Genomic DNA, 14,622 nt, shown 5'->3' with positions numbered 1-14,622 from the left:
CGGCCGCGACTATTCTCACGCCAAGTCCTGTTGTGCTTCATCCGTGACTGTGTGAAAAACAAATTCCTGTGGGAGTGAAGTCGCAGCGTCTAGTACATATGGAGTAGTGGTCGCTGCGTCTCCGATGGGAAATGTAAGGATAGAGACTGTAGCTACGCATCTCAGTGCGGCTTATTCACGCTCTGTGTCTCGTATCGTGTGGGGTATTGAGGCCGTATATGTAGCTGCAGTTATATACCCTGTGTAAGGGTAACTAATCTCCAGGGAATGGGATGAGGTGCTGTATAGAAAGTGCCTTTATGTCCGGGTACAGGAGAGAGAAGTAATAATGCCGCTGTATAGGTCATTGGTGCGGCCTCATCTAGAATACTGTGTCCCGCTCTGGAGCAATATCTCCAGGAGGAGATTAATACCTTACAGACTGTACAAAGACGGCAACTAACCTGGTGCATGGCCTACATCACACAACTTACCTGGGGTTGATATGATTAGAAAAGGGGCAGACTAGATGGGCCAAGTGATTCTTATCTGCTGTCACATTCTAAGGGCGGAATTCAAATGTAATTTGCGCCAGCAGATGGCGCCCAAAGAACCTATTCAATTGTAGCTCCGTTCGGGCGCGATGGGCTGCCGTCCCTCCCCTGCGAGTTCAAGCTGAAATGTGTGAAAAATACCGTTTGGGTCTCGGGATCGCCCCATTTGCTGCTTTACATGGCTAAACCCGAAACTAATAGAATAACGGGGATCAATTGAATATCACCCTTTGATCTCCTCTCACTTTAAATGGGAGATCGGGGTGCGATAACAGTTGAATCCCCCCCTATGTTTCAGTGCAGTATATATGATTATAACCGCCTCTACCTGTTCATACATAACTTCCAGACAGACAGCCGGCCTTTTCCATTACCATACAGATTCCTCTGCAATACACCATGATGGTGTGTGACCTAATAATGGTCCGATCCATATTACTCCGATCGTTATCCTGTTCACAAATACATTTCTGAATGACTGCTAGCTACCGGTGTGCTCGCCGGGCCCCTTCCACGCAGAAGTGATGCAGCTACTCTGCAGTATAGCGTCCTCCAGTATCGCGTGATACGTGTGCAGTGTAAGCGAGCAGCCCACCTACTCTGCGAGCGCCCATTGTAAGAGTGCAGTATTGCGTCCTCCAGTATCGCGTGATACGTGTGCAGTGTAAGCGAGCAGCCCACCTACTCTGCGAGCGCCCATTGTAAGAGTGCAGTATTGCGTCCTCCAGTATCGCGTGATACGTGTGCAGTGTAAGCGAGCAGCCCACCTACTCTGCAAGCGCCCATTGTAAGAGTGCAGTATCGCGTCCTCCAGTATCGCTTCATGTGTGTGCAGTGTAAGCGAGCAGCCCACCTACTCTGCGAGCGCCCATTGTAAGAGTGCAGTATAGCGTCCTCCAGTATCACTTCATACGTGTGCAGTGTAAGCGAGCAGCCCACCTACTCTGCAAGCGCCCATTGTAAGAGTGCAGTATAGCGTCCTCCAGTATCGCGTGATACGTGTGCAGTGTAAGCGAGCAGCCCACCTACTCTGCGAGTGCACATTGTAAGAGTGCAGTATAGCGTCCTCCAGTATCACTTCATACGTGTGCAGTGTAAGCGAGCAGCCCACCTACTCTGCGAGCGCCCATTGTAAGAGTGCAGTATAGCGTCCTCCAGTATCACTTCATACGTGTGCAGTGTAAGCGAGCAGCCCACCTACTCTGCAAGCGCCCATTGTAAGAGTGCAGTATCGCGTCCTCCAGTATCGCTTCATGTGTGTGCAGTGTAAGTGAGCAGCCCACCTACTCTGCGAGTGCACATTGTAAGAGCGCAGTATCGCGTTCTCCATTATCGCTTCATACGTGTACAATGTAAGTGAGCAGCCCACCTACTCTGCGAGTGCCCATTGTAAGAGTGCAGTATCGCTTCATACATGTGCAGTGTAAGCGAGCAGCCCACCTACTCTGCGAGCGCCCATTGTAAGAGCGCAGTATCGCATCCTCCAATATCGCTTCATGTGTGTGCAGTGTAAGCGAGCAGCCCACCTACTCTGCGAGCGCCCATTGTAAGAGCGCGGTACAGCGTCATCCAGTATCGCTTCATGCGTGTGCAGTGTAAGCGAGCAGCCCACCTACTCTGCGAGCGCCCATTGTAAGAGCGCGGTACAGCGTCATCCAGTATCGCTTCATGCGTGTGCAGTGTAAGCGAGCAGCCCACCTACTCTGCGAGCGCCCATTGTAAGAGTGCAGTATAGCGTCATCCAGTATCACTTCATATGTGTACAGTGTAAGCGAGCAGCCCACCTACTCTGCGAGCACCTATTGTAAGAGTGCAGTATCGCGTTCTCCAGTATCGCTTCATACGTGTACAGTGTAAGTGAGCAGCCCACCTACTCTGCGAGTGCCCATTGTAAGAGCGCGGTATAGCGTCATCCAGTATCGCTTCATGTGTGTGCAGTGTAAGCGAGCAGCCCACCTACTCTGCGAGCGCCCATTGTAAGAGCGCGGTATAGCGTCATCCAGTATCGCTTCATGTGTGTGCAGTGTAAGCGAGCAGCCCACCTACTCTGCGAGCGCCCATTGTAAGAGCGCGGTACAGCGTCATCCAGTATCGCTTCATGCGTGTGCAGTGTAAGTGAGCAGCCCACCTACTCTGCGAGCGCCCATTGTAAGAGCGCGGTATAGCGTCATCCAGTATCGCTTCATGCGTGTGCAGTGTAAGCGAGCAGCCCACCTACTCTGCGAGCGCCCATTGTAAGAGCGCGGTATAGCGTCATCCAGTATCGCTTCATGCGTGTGCAGTGTAAGCGAGCAGCAAAACGGAATGCAAGTTGCTCATATCAATTTGACAGTATATTTCAGGTGCTTGAAAGGGAGGGGTAATTCTAAGCAAGAGACAGGATGGGGATTAACCCCCGGTGCCCTCTCCCCAACTATATGGTAACATGACTTGAAAACCTATATATTATAGAAATCCAGAGGTCTTATAGGCCCTACACACTGGGCGATTTTCAGAAAGATATGAACGATCTCGTTCATAAATGAACGAGAACTCGTTCATATCTTTCAGTGTGGAGACTCCAGCGATGAACGATGTGCGGCCCCACGCTCGTTCATCGCTGGTCTCCCGTCGGCTGTGCATGCAGGCCAATATGGACGATCTCGTCCATATTTGCCTGCACTTCAATGCAGCCGCGTGACGGGGGGAGTGAAGAAACTTCACTCCCCCCGTCACTGCCCCCCCGCCGCCGGGTCGCTCGTCGGCCGTATCGGCCGTCGGGCACCTCGGCGGCGCATCGTCTAATGAGTAGGGCCCCTTAGTTACATATATCTGCAGAAATATGGCAAAGCCACCACACCTCGACAAGGCTCCTCTGATGCTGGTGGTTCCTAATACTCTATCTGAGCCTGGGGTACAGAACCCCACAAACCGGCACCGGCCAGCCACCCCCGGGCAGCACACGAGAGGGTAAAGTGTCAGTATGTGTTAAATGGAAAGCAAAATCTATATACAAAGAGTGATACACTAGTGATTGTGTAACTAAGAGACCTAAAGGATTAATAGAAGTGTTAAAGGGGGCGCTAAATCGCACCCCTTTTCCACTAGCTCAAGAAACACGGGTAAATGCATGGGGGCGCGCATTCACCCGTGTTTTTTGCTAGTGGAAAAGGGTCCCCCCGCAAAAACCCGGATCAAGTGACCCGTGAAGCCTACCTGGGTAGGACACGGGAATGAGTCTGGTTGGGTTGTAGTGTGAACGGAGGCCGTGTCGATACGACACGGCTCCGGTTTACACTGTATGGAATGGCGGCGCTGGGAGATCATATGATCTCCCAGCGCCGCCCCTGCCGCGTCACCAGCAGCGTCACCAACCCAGCAATATGCCGGGTTGGTGAGCGTAGTGTAGAAGGGTCGCAGCCGTGCTAGATAGTGGAAAGGGGTATCAATATTATAGTGTTACCTCACAGCAGCCCGGCCACTCCATCCAGGGACTTCTCCCATGTACAGTGAGAGGGACGTCCTCAGATCCGCGGCACTGAAAGCTGACTGGTTATACGGGCGATATGTGCCGCAGAGCAGCCGCGGCGGGGGGAGTCTCTGCGGGGTTTGGGCCGTTGCTCAGCGCTCCATACACTTGTTTTGCAATAGGTCATTGTTTCTGCAGATCAGCCGGTAAGAAGAAACCCGATTGTTCCATCAGGAGACTGTGCAGGTGCTGTGTGGTGTCCGCTTTCTGTCTGCGTGTAACCCTCTCCTCACCCCCGTACACGCTGCCTTTCCCTGCTGGCCCTCGCCATGCACCCTTCCTTGCCCCTCTGTGCGCCCCCTCTGTGCGCCCCCCTGGCCCCCTCTGTGCCCCCCCTGGCCCCCTCTGCGCCCCCCTGGCCCTCTGTGCGCCCCTCTCCTCTGTGCGCCCCTCTCCTCTGTGCGCCCCTCTCCTCTGTGCGCCCCTCTCCTCTGTGCGCCCCTCTCCTCTGTGCGCCCCTCTCCTCTGTGCGCCCCTCTCCTCTGTGCGCCCCTCTCCTCTGTGCGCCCCTCTCCTCTGTGCGCCCCTCTCCTCTGTGCGCCCCTCTCCTCTGTGCGCCCCTCTCCTCTGTGCGCCCCTCTCCTCTGTGCGCCCCTCTCCTCTGTGCGCCCCTCTCCTCTATGCGCCCCTCTCCTCTATGCACCCCTCTCTGTGCGCCCCTCTGGCTGCCCCCCTGGCCCTCTCTGTGCGCCCCCCTGGCCCTCTCTGTGCGCCCCCCTGGCCCTCTCTGTGCGCCCCCCTGGCCCTCTCTGTGCGCCCCCCTGGCCCTCTCTGTGCGCCCCCCTGGCCCTCTCTGTGCGCCCCCCTGGCCCTCTCTGTGCGCCCCCCTGGCCCTCTCTGTGCGCCCCCCTGGCCCTCTCTGTGCGCCCCCCTGGCCCTCTCTGTGCGCCCCTCTCTGTGCGCCCCTCTGGCCCTCTCTGTGCGCCCCTCTCTGTGCGCCCCTCTGGCCCTCTCTGTGCGCCCCTCTCTGTGCGCCCCTCTGGCCCTCTCTGTGCGCCCCTCTCTGTGCGCCCCTCTGGCCCTCTCTGTGCGCCCCTCTCTGTGCGCCCCTCTGGCCCTCTCTGTGCGCCCCTCTCTGTGCGCCCCTCTGGCCCTCTCCGTGCGTCCAGCCTCACCCCCCCCCCCCAGCTGGCACTTTCCATATGCCTTACCTCGCCCCTTTGGACCTTTCTGTGTGCCCTTCCTCCCCCGGCAGGCTCTCTCTGGTACTGCGGCACAAGGTGCGTTCTGCCCCCGGCAGGCTCTTGCTGGTACTGCGGCACAAGGTGCGTTCTGCCCCGGCAGGCTCTCGCTGGTACTGCGGCACAAGGTGCGTTCTGCCCCCGGCAGGCTCTCGATGGTACTGCGGCACAAGGTGCGTTCTGCCCCCGGCAGGCTCTCGCTGGTACTGCGGCACAAGGTGCGTTCTGCCCCCGGCAGGCTCTCGCTGGTACTGCGGCACAAGGTGCGTTCTGCCCCCGGCAGGCTCTCGCTGGTACTGCGGCACAAGGTGCGTTCTGCCCCCGGCAGGCTCTCGCTGGTACTGCGGCACAAGGTGCGTTCTGCCCCCGGCAGGCTCTCTCTGGTACTGCGGCACAAGGTGCGTTCTGCCCCCGGCAGGCTCTCGCTGGTACTGCGGCACAAGGTGCGTTCTGCCCCGGCAGGCTCTCGCTGGTACTGCGGCACAAGGTGCGTTCTGCCCCCGGCAGGCTCTCGCTGGTACTGCGGCACAAGGTGCGTTCTGCCCCCGGCAGGCTCTCGCTGGTACTGCGGCACAAGGTGCGTTCTGCCCCCGGCAGGCTCTCGCTGGTACTGCGGCGCAAGGTGCGTTCTGCCCCCGGCAGGCTCTCGCTGGTACTGCGGCGCAAGGTGCGTTCTGCCCCCGGCAGGCTCTCGCTGGTACTGCGGCGCAAGGTGCGTTCTGCCCCCGGCAGGCTCTCGCTGGTACTGCGGCGCAAGGTGCGTTCTGCCCCCGGCAGGCTCTCGCTGGTACTGCGGCGCAAGGTGCGTTCTGCCCCCGGCAGGCTCTCGCTGGTACTGCGGCGCAAGGTGCGTTCTGCCCCCGGCAGGCTCTCGCTGGTACTGCGGCGCAAGGTGCGTTCTGCCCCCGGCAGGCTCTCGCTGGTACTGCGGCGCAAGGTGCGTTCTGCCCCCGGCAGGCTCTCTCTGGTACTGCGGCGCAAGGTGCGTTCTGCCCCCGGCAGGCTCTCGCTGGTACTGCGGCGCAAGGTGCGTTCTTCCCCCGGCAGGCTCTCGCTGGTACTGCGGCACAAGGTGCGTTCTGCCCCCGGCAGGCTCTCGCTGGTACTGCGGCACAAGGTGCGTTCCTGGCATCTGTGTAAGGTTTCTGCTGCAGTGTCACGGTAACATTGTGTGATTGCGGTGAGTTGTATACTTTGGGGTGTGATTGATAATAACATGTTTCAGCTATAGATTTCCTGTAAATGGTTGGTGTTTGTTCTCAGTCATTTCTCTACATTATCTGTGATTGCGGAGCGCTGTTTGCATTGTAGATCCCATCCCGTGATTTTCTTCACAGGTTCTTAGATGCTCATGATTGTAAAGTGAATGAATCTCTATAATTGTCCTTCATGATGGTGGTCAGAGACCTCCGCTCCTGCAGAGATGCAGAACCTGGGGCTAATTCAGATCTGATCGCAGCCTCAAAATTGTCCTCTAAAGGGCAAAACCATGTGCACTGCAGGGGGGGCAGATGTAACATGTGCAGAGAGAGTTAGATTTGGGTGGGTTATAGTGTTTCTGTGCAGGGTAAATACTGGCTGCTTTACTTTTACACTTCAATTTAGATTTTAGTTTCAACACCCCCCACCCAAATCGAACTCTCTCTGCACATGTTACATCTGCCCCACCTGCACTGCACATGGTTTGGCCCATTAGAGAACAATTTTGCTGCTGTGATCAGGTCTGAATTAGGCCCTTGGTCCTTCCATGTGTAAGACGCGGAGTAAAGGGTCTTCTGCACAAGTCACCTTACAGTCAGTATGTATGTCACACCATGGGCTACATGTAGTTCATCCAGCGTTATCTGACCGGCGTGGGTTTGGTGGAGTCCATCTTCTATTCTCCCAGTGTCAGTCTCCCTCATAGGGTGCTGCGTGTACAGCTGGCCAGGCATGAAGAAGGGGACAGTCGGGTGTTACTCTGCCCCGCTGTACTCACACCGGCTTCTTACCTCTCCCCGGGGTAGTAGTGGCATTACATAGTAGGATTATTACCTGGCAGATGACCTGTGTGCCGCAGGCTGACCCCCTCTGACTGAGGCTGAGTGACGGCTGCTGGGAGTGATGTCTGGCGTTCTCTCCAGCTGTTGCGCAAGTCAGTGGGTGACGCATTCACACAGTGGTCAGTATTATATGTCAGTAGGATGATGCAGTGGCTAGTATTGCTGGCTCGTAGTACCATTGACGGGATGTTATATAGTGACAATAGTATGTAAGACTCAGCTGTTGTGTCCTCTACTCTGTCCCTGGGCATCCCCTAATGACCCTGCAGGGAGGAAACCTGGGCAGAACTAGAAAAGGGTGCTTTCCAGTGACAGGCAATGGCGCCATCTACTGGGGAATATGTAACACTACATATGATGAAGAGGACGTTTCTTATTATTAACCTTTACATATGTAGCGTCACATTTCCCGTTGTGCTGGTCAGATTACAGAGGCTCTCGTGGGCAGTGTGACCTGGAGCTGGTGGGAGAAGTGTGTAACGTTGTGTAGATTGTATAGTGGGCAGCGTGTAACGTTATGTAGATTGTATAATGGGCAGTGTGACCTGGGGCTGGTGGGAGCAGTGTGTAACGTTGTGTAGATTGTATAGTGGGCAGTGTGTAACGTTGTGTAGATTGTATAATGGGCAGTGTGACCTGGGGCTGGTGGGAGAAGTGTGTAATGCTGTGTAGATTGTATAGTGGGCAGCGTGACCTTCGGCTGTTGGGAGAAGTGTGAAACGTTGTGTAGATTGTATAGTGGGCAGTGTGACCTGGGGCTGGTGGGAGCAGTGTGTAACGTTGTGTAGATTGTATAGTGGGCAGTGTGTAATGTTGTGTAGATTGTATAGTGGGCAGAGTGACCTGGGGCTGGTGGGAGAAGTGTGTAACGCTGTGTAGATTGTATAGTGGGCAGTGTGACCTGGGGCTGGTGGGAGCAGTGTGTAACGTGTAGATTATATAGTGGGCAGCGTGTAACGTTGTGTAGATTGTATAGTGGACAGTGTGACCTGGGGCTGGTGGGAGCAGTGTGTAACGTTGTGTAGATTGTATAGTGGGCAGTGTGTAACGTTGTGTAGATTGTATAGTGGGCAGTGTGTAACGTTGTGTAGATTGTATAATGGGCAGTGTGTAACGTTGTGTAGATTGTATAGTGGGCAGTGTGACCTGGGGCTGGTGGGAGCAGTATGTAACGTTGTGTAGATTGTATAGTGGGCAGTGATACCTGGGGCTGGTGGGAGCAGTGTGTAACGTTGTGTAGATTGTATAGTGGGCAGCGTGACCTGGGGCTGGTGGGAGAAGTGTGTAACGTTATGTAGATTGTATAGTGGGCAGTGTGACCTTCGGCTGGTGGGAGAAGTGTGTATCGTTGTGTAGATTGTATAGTGGGCAGTGTGACCTGGGGCTGGTGGGAGCAGTGTGTAACGTTGTGTAGATTGTATAGTGGGCAGTGTGACCTGGGGCTGGTGGGAGCAGTGTGTAACGTTGTGTAGATTGTATAGTGAGCAGTGTGACCTGGGGCTGGTGGGAGCAGTGTGTAACGTTGTGTAGATTGTATAGTGGGCAGAGTGACCTGGGGCTGGTGGGAGAAGTGTGTAACGCTGTGTAGATTGTATAGTGGGCAGTGTGACCTGGGCCTGGTGGGAGCAGTGTGTAACGTTGTGTAGATTGTATAGTGGGCAGTGTGTAACGTTGTGTAGATTGTATAGTGGGCAGTGTGACCTGGGGCTGGTGGGAGAAGTGTAACGTTGTGTAGATTGTATAGTGGGCAGTGTGACCTGGGGCTGGTGGGAGCAGTGTGTAACGTTGTGTAGATTGTATAGTGGGCAGTGTGTAACGTTGTGTAGATTGTATAATGGGCAGTGTGACCTGGGGCTGGTGGGAGAAGTGTGTAACGCTGTGTAGATTGTATAGTGGACAGTGTGACCTGGGCCTGGTGGGAGGAGTGTGTACCGTTGTGTAGATTGTATAGTGGGCAGTGTGTAACGTTGTGTAGATTGTATAGTGGACAGTGTGACCTGGGCCTGGTGGGAGCAGTGTGTAACGTTGTGTAGATTGTATAGTGGGCAGTGTGTAACGTTGTGTAGATTGTATAGTGGGCAGTGTGACCTGGGGCTGGTGGGAGCAGTGTGTAACGCTGTGTAGATTGTATAGTGGGCAGTGTGACCTGGGGCTGGTTGGAGCAGTGTATAACGTTGTGTAGATTGTATAGTGGGCAGTGTGTAACGTTGTGTAGATTGTATAGTGGGCAGTGTGTAACGTTGTGTAGATTGTATATTGGGCAGTGTGACCTGGCGCTGGTGTGAGCAGTGTGTAACGTTGTGTAGATTGTATAGTGGGCAGTGTGTAACGTTGTGTAGATTGTATAGTGGGCAGTGTGACCTGGGGCTGGTGGGAGAAGTGTGTAACGTTGTGTAGATTGTATAGTGGGCAGTGTGACCTGGGGCTGGTGGGAGAAGTGTGTAACGTTGTGTAGATTGTATAGTGGGCAGTGTGACCTGGGGCTGGTGGGAGCAGTGTGTAACGTTGTGTAGATTGTATAATGGGCAGTGTGTAACGTTGTGTAGATTGTATAGTGGACAGTGTGACCTGGGCCTGGTGGGAGCAGTGTGTAACGTTGTGTAGATTGTTTAGTGGGCAGTGTGTAACGTTGTGTAGATTGTATAGTGGGCAGTGTGTAACGTTGTGTAGATTGTATAGTGGGAAGTGTGACCTGGGCCTGGTGGGAGCAGTGTGTACCGTTGTGTAGATTGTATAGTGGGCAGTGTGTAACGTTGTGTAGATTGTATAGTGGGCAGTGTGACCTGGGCCTGGTGGGAGCAGTGTGTAACGTTGTGTAGATTGTATAGTGGGCAGTGTGACCTGGGCCTGGTGGGAGCAGTGTGTAACGTTGTGTAGATTGTATAGTGGGCAGTGTGACCTGGGGCTGGTGGGAGCAGTGTGTAACATTGTGTAGATTGTATAGTGGGCAGTGTGTAACGTTGTGTAGATTGTATAGTGGGCAGTGTGACCTGGGGCTGGTTGGAGCAGTGTGTAACGTTGTGTAGATTGTATAGTGGGCAGTGTGTAACGTTGTGTAGATTGTATAGTGGGCAGTGTGACCTGGGGCTGGTTGGAGCAGTGTGTAACGTTGTGTAGATTTTATAGTGGGCAGTGTGTAACGTTGTGTAGATTGTATAGTGGGCAGGTAATGTGGGTGGGTCTCCTGGGTATGAAATGATGCCTCAGTACTGAGTGAGAACATTGCTTCATATCAGTCACATGAAATCCCCCCGGGGTGATCATGGTATTTAGGGTGTTACGTGTACATAGGCTGCTCTCAGATGCATTGTGGTCAGTACTAGGCTTCCTTTGTAGACGTGAGATCAGTATTGTGGAGATTGGGCTATGGAAGGTGGATTTCCTTCCATCCATCATATTCCCTGTGTCCAGGGTGTGCCCTATGGGGGTGACTGATCCTTGCTCTGTGTGTCTCCCCTGCCATTAGGTGGGCAGTATTGTCTGGTTCCCTGGGATAAGTGACAGCGTAGAGCTCAGTATGGCGGGGGATCTAGTCCGCTCTCTCCCTTGGCGCAGTGGCAGCGAGAGGCTTGCCCTGGTCACCTGTGATCACCTGTCGTCCTTTGCGCACCTCCTGCACGCTGTCACATTACAGGACGTCTGTATATACTCAGCGCCAGGTCCTGTCTGAGCTCTGCATGACCTGCAGTTGTGCTGCGATATCGTGCAGAGAGATTTCCATGGCTGTGTATTGGCTAGCTGCCCCCACTATATCCGTATCCTAAGATTATATGACGGTAAAGTGTCAGGGAACCTTCAGCCTGGTCTCATCATTGCAGTGTGTGATTACTGGCACATTGGCTGCTCCCGGAGAGTCCCAGTTGTTACTCTGTGTGGTGACCACACATCCTGCTCCGCAGCCTGTATCCCAGGCACAGGTCTCGTACCCGTCATACTATGATGGTCCTCCTGAGGCTGAAGTGTTCCTCTGACCGCTGGGAAGGGTTACTGCCATTGGTGTGACTTATACTATTACACCGTTCTCTACATTGTACCTACCTCTGAGGTTATTCAGTATGAATGGAAATATCCATCCTCAGCGCAGTTCCCCGTGTTCCGGGACTGCACCGCGAGACGTAGTTACCCTGGCCTCACAAACCGCTCTGCGATGGCTGAGGCATACTCAGATGGCCATAGCGACCAGTGACCATGTGATTAATCCCAGACTGCGGCTCCGGTCGCAGCGCTGTGTGTAACACCCGCTACTACATGTGTGTAACACCTGCTACTGCGTGTGTGTGTAACGCCTGCTACTGCGTGTGTGTGTAACACCTGCTACTGCGTGTGTATGTAACGCCTGCTACTGCGTGTGTGTGTGTGCAACACCTGCTACTGCATGTGTGTGTGTGTGTGTGTGTGTGCAACACCTGCTACTGCGTGTGTGTGTGTGTGCAACACCTGCTACTGCGTGTGTGTGTGTGCAACACCTGCTACTGCGTGTGTGTGTGTGCAACACCTGCTACTGCGTGTGTGTGTGTGTGCAACACCTGCTACTGCGTGTGTGTGTGTGCAACACCTGCTACTGCGTGTGTGTGTGTGTGCAACACCTGCTACTGCGTGTGTGTGTGTGCAACACCTGCTACTGCGTGTGTGTGTGTGCAACACCTGCTACTGCGTGTGTGTGTGTGCAACACCTGCTACTGCGTGTGTGTGTGTGTGCAACACCTGCTACTGCGTGTGTGTGTGCAACACCTGCTACTGCGTGTGTGTGTGTGTGTGCAACACCTGCTACTGCGTGTGTGTGTGTGTGTGTGCAACACCTGCTACTGCGTGTGTGTGTGTGTGTGTGTGTGCAACACCTGCTACTGCGTGTGTGTGTGTGCAACACCTGCTACTGCGTGTGTGTGTGTGCAACACCTGCTACTGCGTGTGTGTGTGTGCAACACCTGCTACTGCGTGTGTGTGTGTGCAACACCTGCTACTGCGTGTGTGTGCAACACTTGCTGCTACTGCGTGTGTGTGTGCGTGCAACACCTGCTACTGCGTGTGTGTGTGCGTGCAACACCTGCTGCTGCGTGTGTGTGTGTGCAACACCTGCTACTGCGTGTGTGTGTGCAACACCTGCTACTGCGTGTGTGTGTGCAACACCTGCTACTGCGTGTGTGTGTGCAACACCTGCTACTGCGTGTGTGTGTGCAACACCTGCTACTGCGTGTGTGTGTGTGCAACACCTGCTACTGCGTGTGTGTGTGTGCAACACCTGCTACTGCGTGTGTGTGCAACACTTGCTGCTGCGTGTGTGTGTGTGCGTGCAACACCTGCTACTGCGTGTGTGTGTGCAACACCTGCTGCTGCGTGTGTGTGCAACACCTGCTGCTGCGTGTGTGTGCAACACCTGCTGCTGCGTGTGTGTGCAACACCTGCTGCTGCGTGTGTGTGTGTGCAACACCTGCTGCTGCGTGTGTGTGTGTGCAACACCTGCTACTGCGTGTGTGTGTGTGCAACACCTGCTACTGCGTGTGTGTGTGTGCAACACCTGCTACTGCGTGTGTGTGTGTGCAACACCTGCTACTGCGTGTGTGTGCAACACTTGCTGCTGCGTGTGTGTGTGTGCGTGCAACACCTGCTACTGCGTGTGTGTGTGTGCAACACCTGCTACTGCGTGTGTGTGTGTGCAACACCTGCTACTGCGTGTGTGTGTGCAACACCTGCTACTGCGTGTGTGTGTGCAACACCTGCTACTGCGTGTGTGTGTGTGCAACACCTGCTACTGCGTGTGTGTGTGTGCAACACCTGCTACTGCGTGTGTGTGTGTGCAACACCTCCTACTGCGTGTGTGTGCAACACCTGCTACTGCGTGTGTGTGTGTGCAACACCTGCTACTGCGTGTGTGTGTGTGTGTGTGTGCGCAACACCTGCTACTGCGTGTGTGCAACACCTGCTACTGCGTGTGTGCAACACCTGCTACTGCGTGTGTGCAACACCTGCTACTGCGTGTGTGCAACACCTGCTACTGCGTGTGTGCAACACCTGCTACTGCGTGTGTGCAACACCTGCTACTGCGTGTGTGTGTGTGTGTGTGTGCAACACCTGCTACTGCGTGCGTGTGTGCAACACCTGCTACTGCGTGCGTGTGTGCAACACCTGCTACTGCGTGTGTGTGTGCAACACCTGCTACTGCGTGTGTGTGTGCAACACCTGCTACTGCGTGTGTGTGTGTGCAACACCTGCTACTGCGTGTGTGTGTGTGTGCAACACCTGCTACTGCGTGTGTGTGTGTGTGTGCAACACCTGCTACTGCGTGTGTGTGTGTGTGTGCAACACCTGCTACTGCGTGTGTGTGTGTGTGTGCAACACCTGCTACTGCGTGTGTGTGTGTGTGTGCAACACCTGCTACTGCGTGTGTGTGTGTGCAACACCTGCTACTGCGTGTGTGTGTGTGCAACACCTGCTACTGCGTGTGTGTGTGTGCAACACCTGCTACTGCGTGTGTGTGTGTGCAACACCTGCTACTGCGTGTGTGTGTGTGTGTGCAACACCTGCTACTGCGTGTGTGTGTGTGTGTGCAACACCTGCTACGGCGTGTGTGTGTGTGTGCAACACCTGCTACGGCGTGTGTGTGTGTGTGCAACACCTGCTACGGCGTGTGTGTGTGTGTGCAACACCTGCTACTGCGTGTGTGTGTGCAACACCTGCTACTGCGTGTGTGTGTGTGTGTGCAACACCTGCTACTGCGTGTGTGTGCGTGCAACACCTGCTACTGCGTGTGTGTGCGTGCAACACCTGCTACTGCGTGTGTGTGTGCAACACCTGCTACTGCGTGTGTGTGTGTGTGCAACACCTGCTACTGCGTGTGTGTGTGTGCGTGCAACACCTGCTACTGCGTGTGTGTGCGTGCAACACCTGCTACTGCGTGTGTGTGCGTGCAACACCTGCTACTGCGTGTGTGTGTGCAACACCTGCTACTGCGTGTGTGCAACACCTGCTACTGCGTGTGTGCAACACCTGCTACTGCGTGTGTGTGTGTGTGTGCAACACCTGCTACTGCGTGCGTGTGTGCAACACCTGCTACTGCGTGCGTGTGTGCAACACCTGCTACTGCGTGTGTGTGTGCAACACCTGCTACTGCGTGTGTGTGTGCAACACCTGCTACTGCGTGTGTGTGTGCAACACCTGCTACTGCGTGTGTGTGTGTGCAACACCTGCTACTGCGTGTGTGTGTGTGTGCAACACCTGCTACTGCGTGTGTGTGTGTGTGTGCAACACCTGCTACTGCGTGTGTGTGTGTGTGTGCAACACCTGCTACTGCGTGTGTGTGTGTGCAACACCTGCTACTGCGTGTGTGTGTGTGCAACACCTGCTACTGCGTGTGTGTGTGT

The 14,622-nt window shown here is 54.8% G+C and overlaps 1 protein-coding gene across 1 annotated transcript in view; it reads left to right on the top strand.

Moving 5' to 3' along the window:
- Positions 1 to 14,622, top strand: part of PLEKHA5 (pleckstrin homology domain containing A5) — a 303,743-nt gene that overhangs the window by 27,717 nt on the left and 261,404 nt on the right. The window contains exons 4-6 of the mRNA XM_063930091.1: positions 5,237 to 5,350; positions 5,416 to 5,575; positions 5,641 to 6,383. Of these exons, the coding sequence (XP_063786161.1) occupies positions 5,237 to 5,350; positions 5,416 to 5,575; positions 5,641 to 6,383 (1,017 nt within the window). The remainder of the gene's footprint in view (positions 1 to 5,236; positions 5,351 to 5,415; positions 5,576 to 5,640; positions 6,384 to 14,622) is intronic.

Source organism: Pseudophryne corroboree, chromosome 6 (assembly GCF_028390025.1).
Source record: "Pseudophryne corroboree isolate aPseCor3 chromosome 6, aPseCor3.hap2, whole genome shotgun sequence".
NCBI classification, from domain to species: Eukaryota; Metazoa; Chordata; class Amphibia; order Anura; family Myobatrachidae; genus Pseudophryne; species Pseudophryne corroboree.
This window is presented reverse-complemented; position numbering and strand designations above follow the sequence as displayed.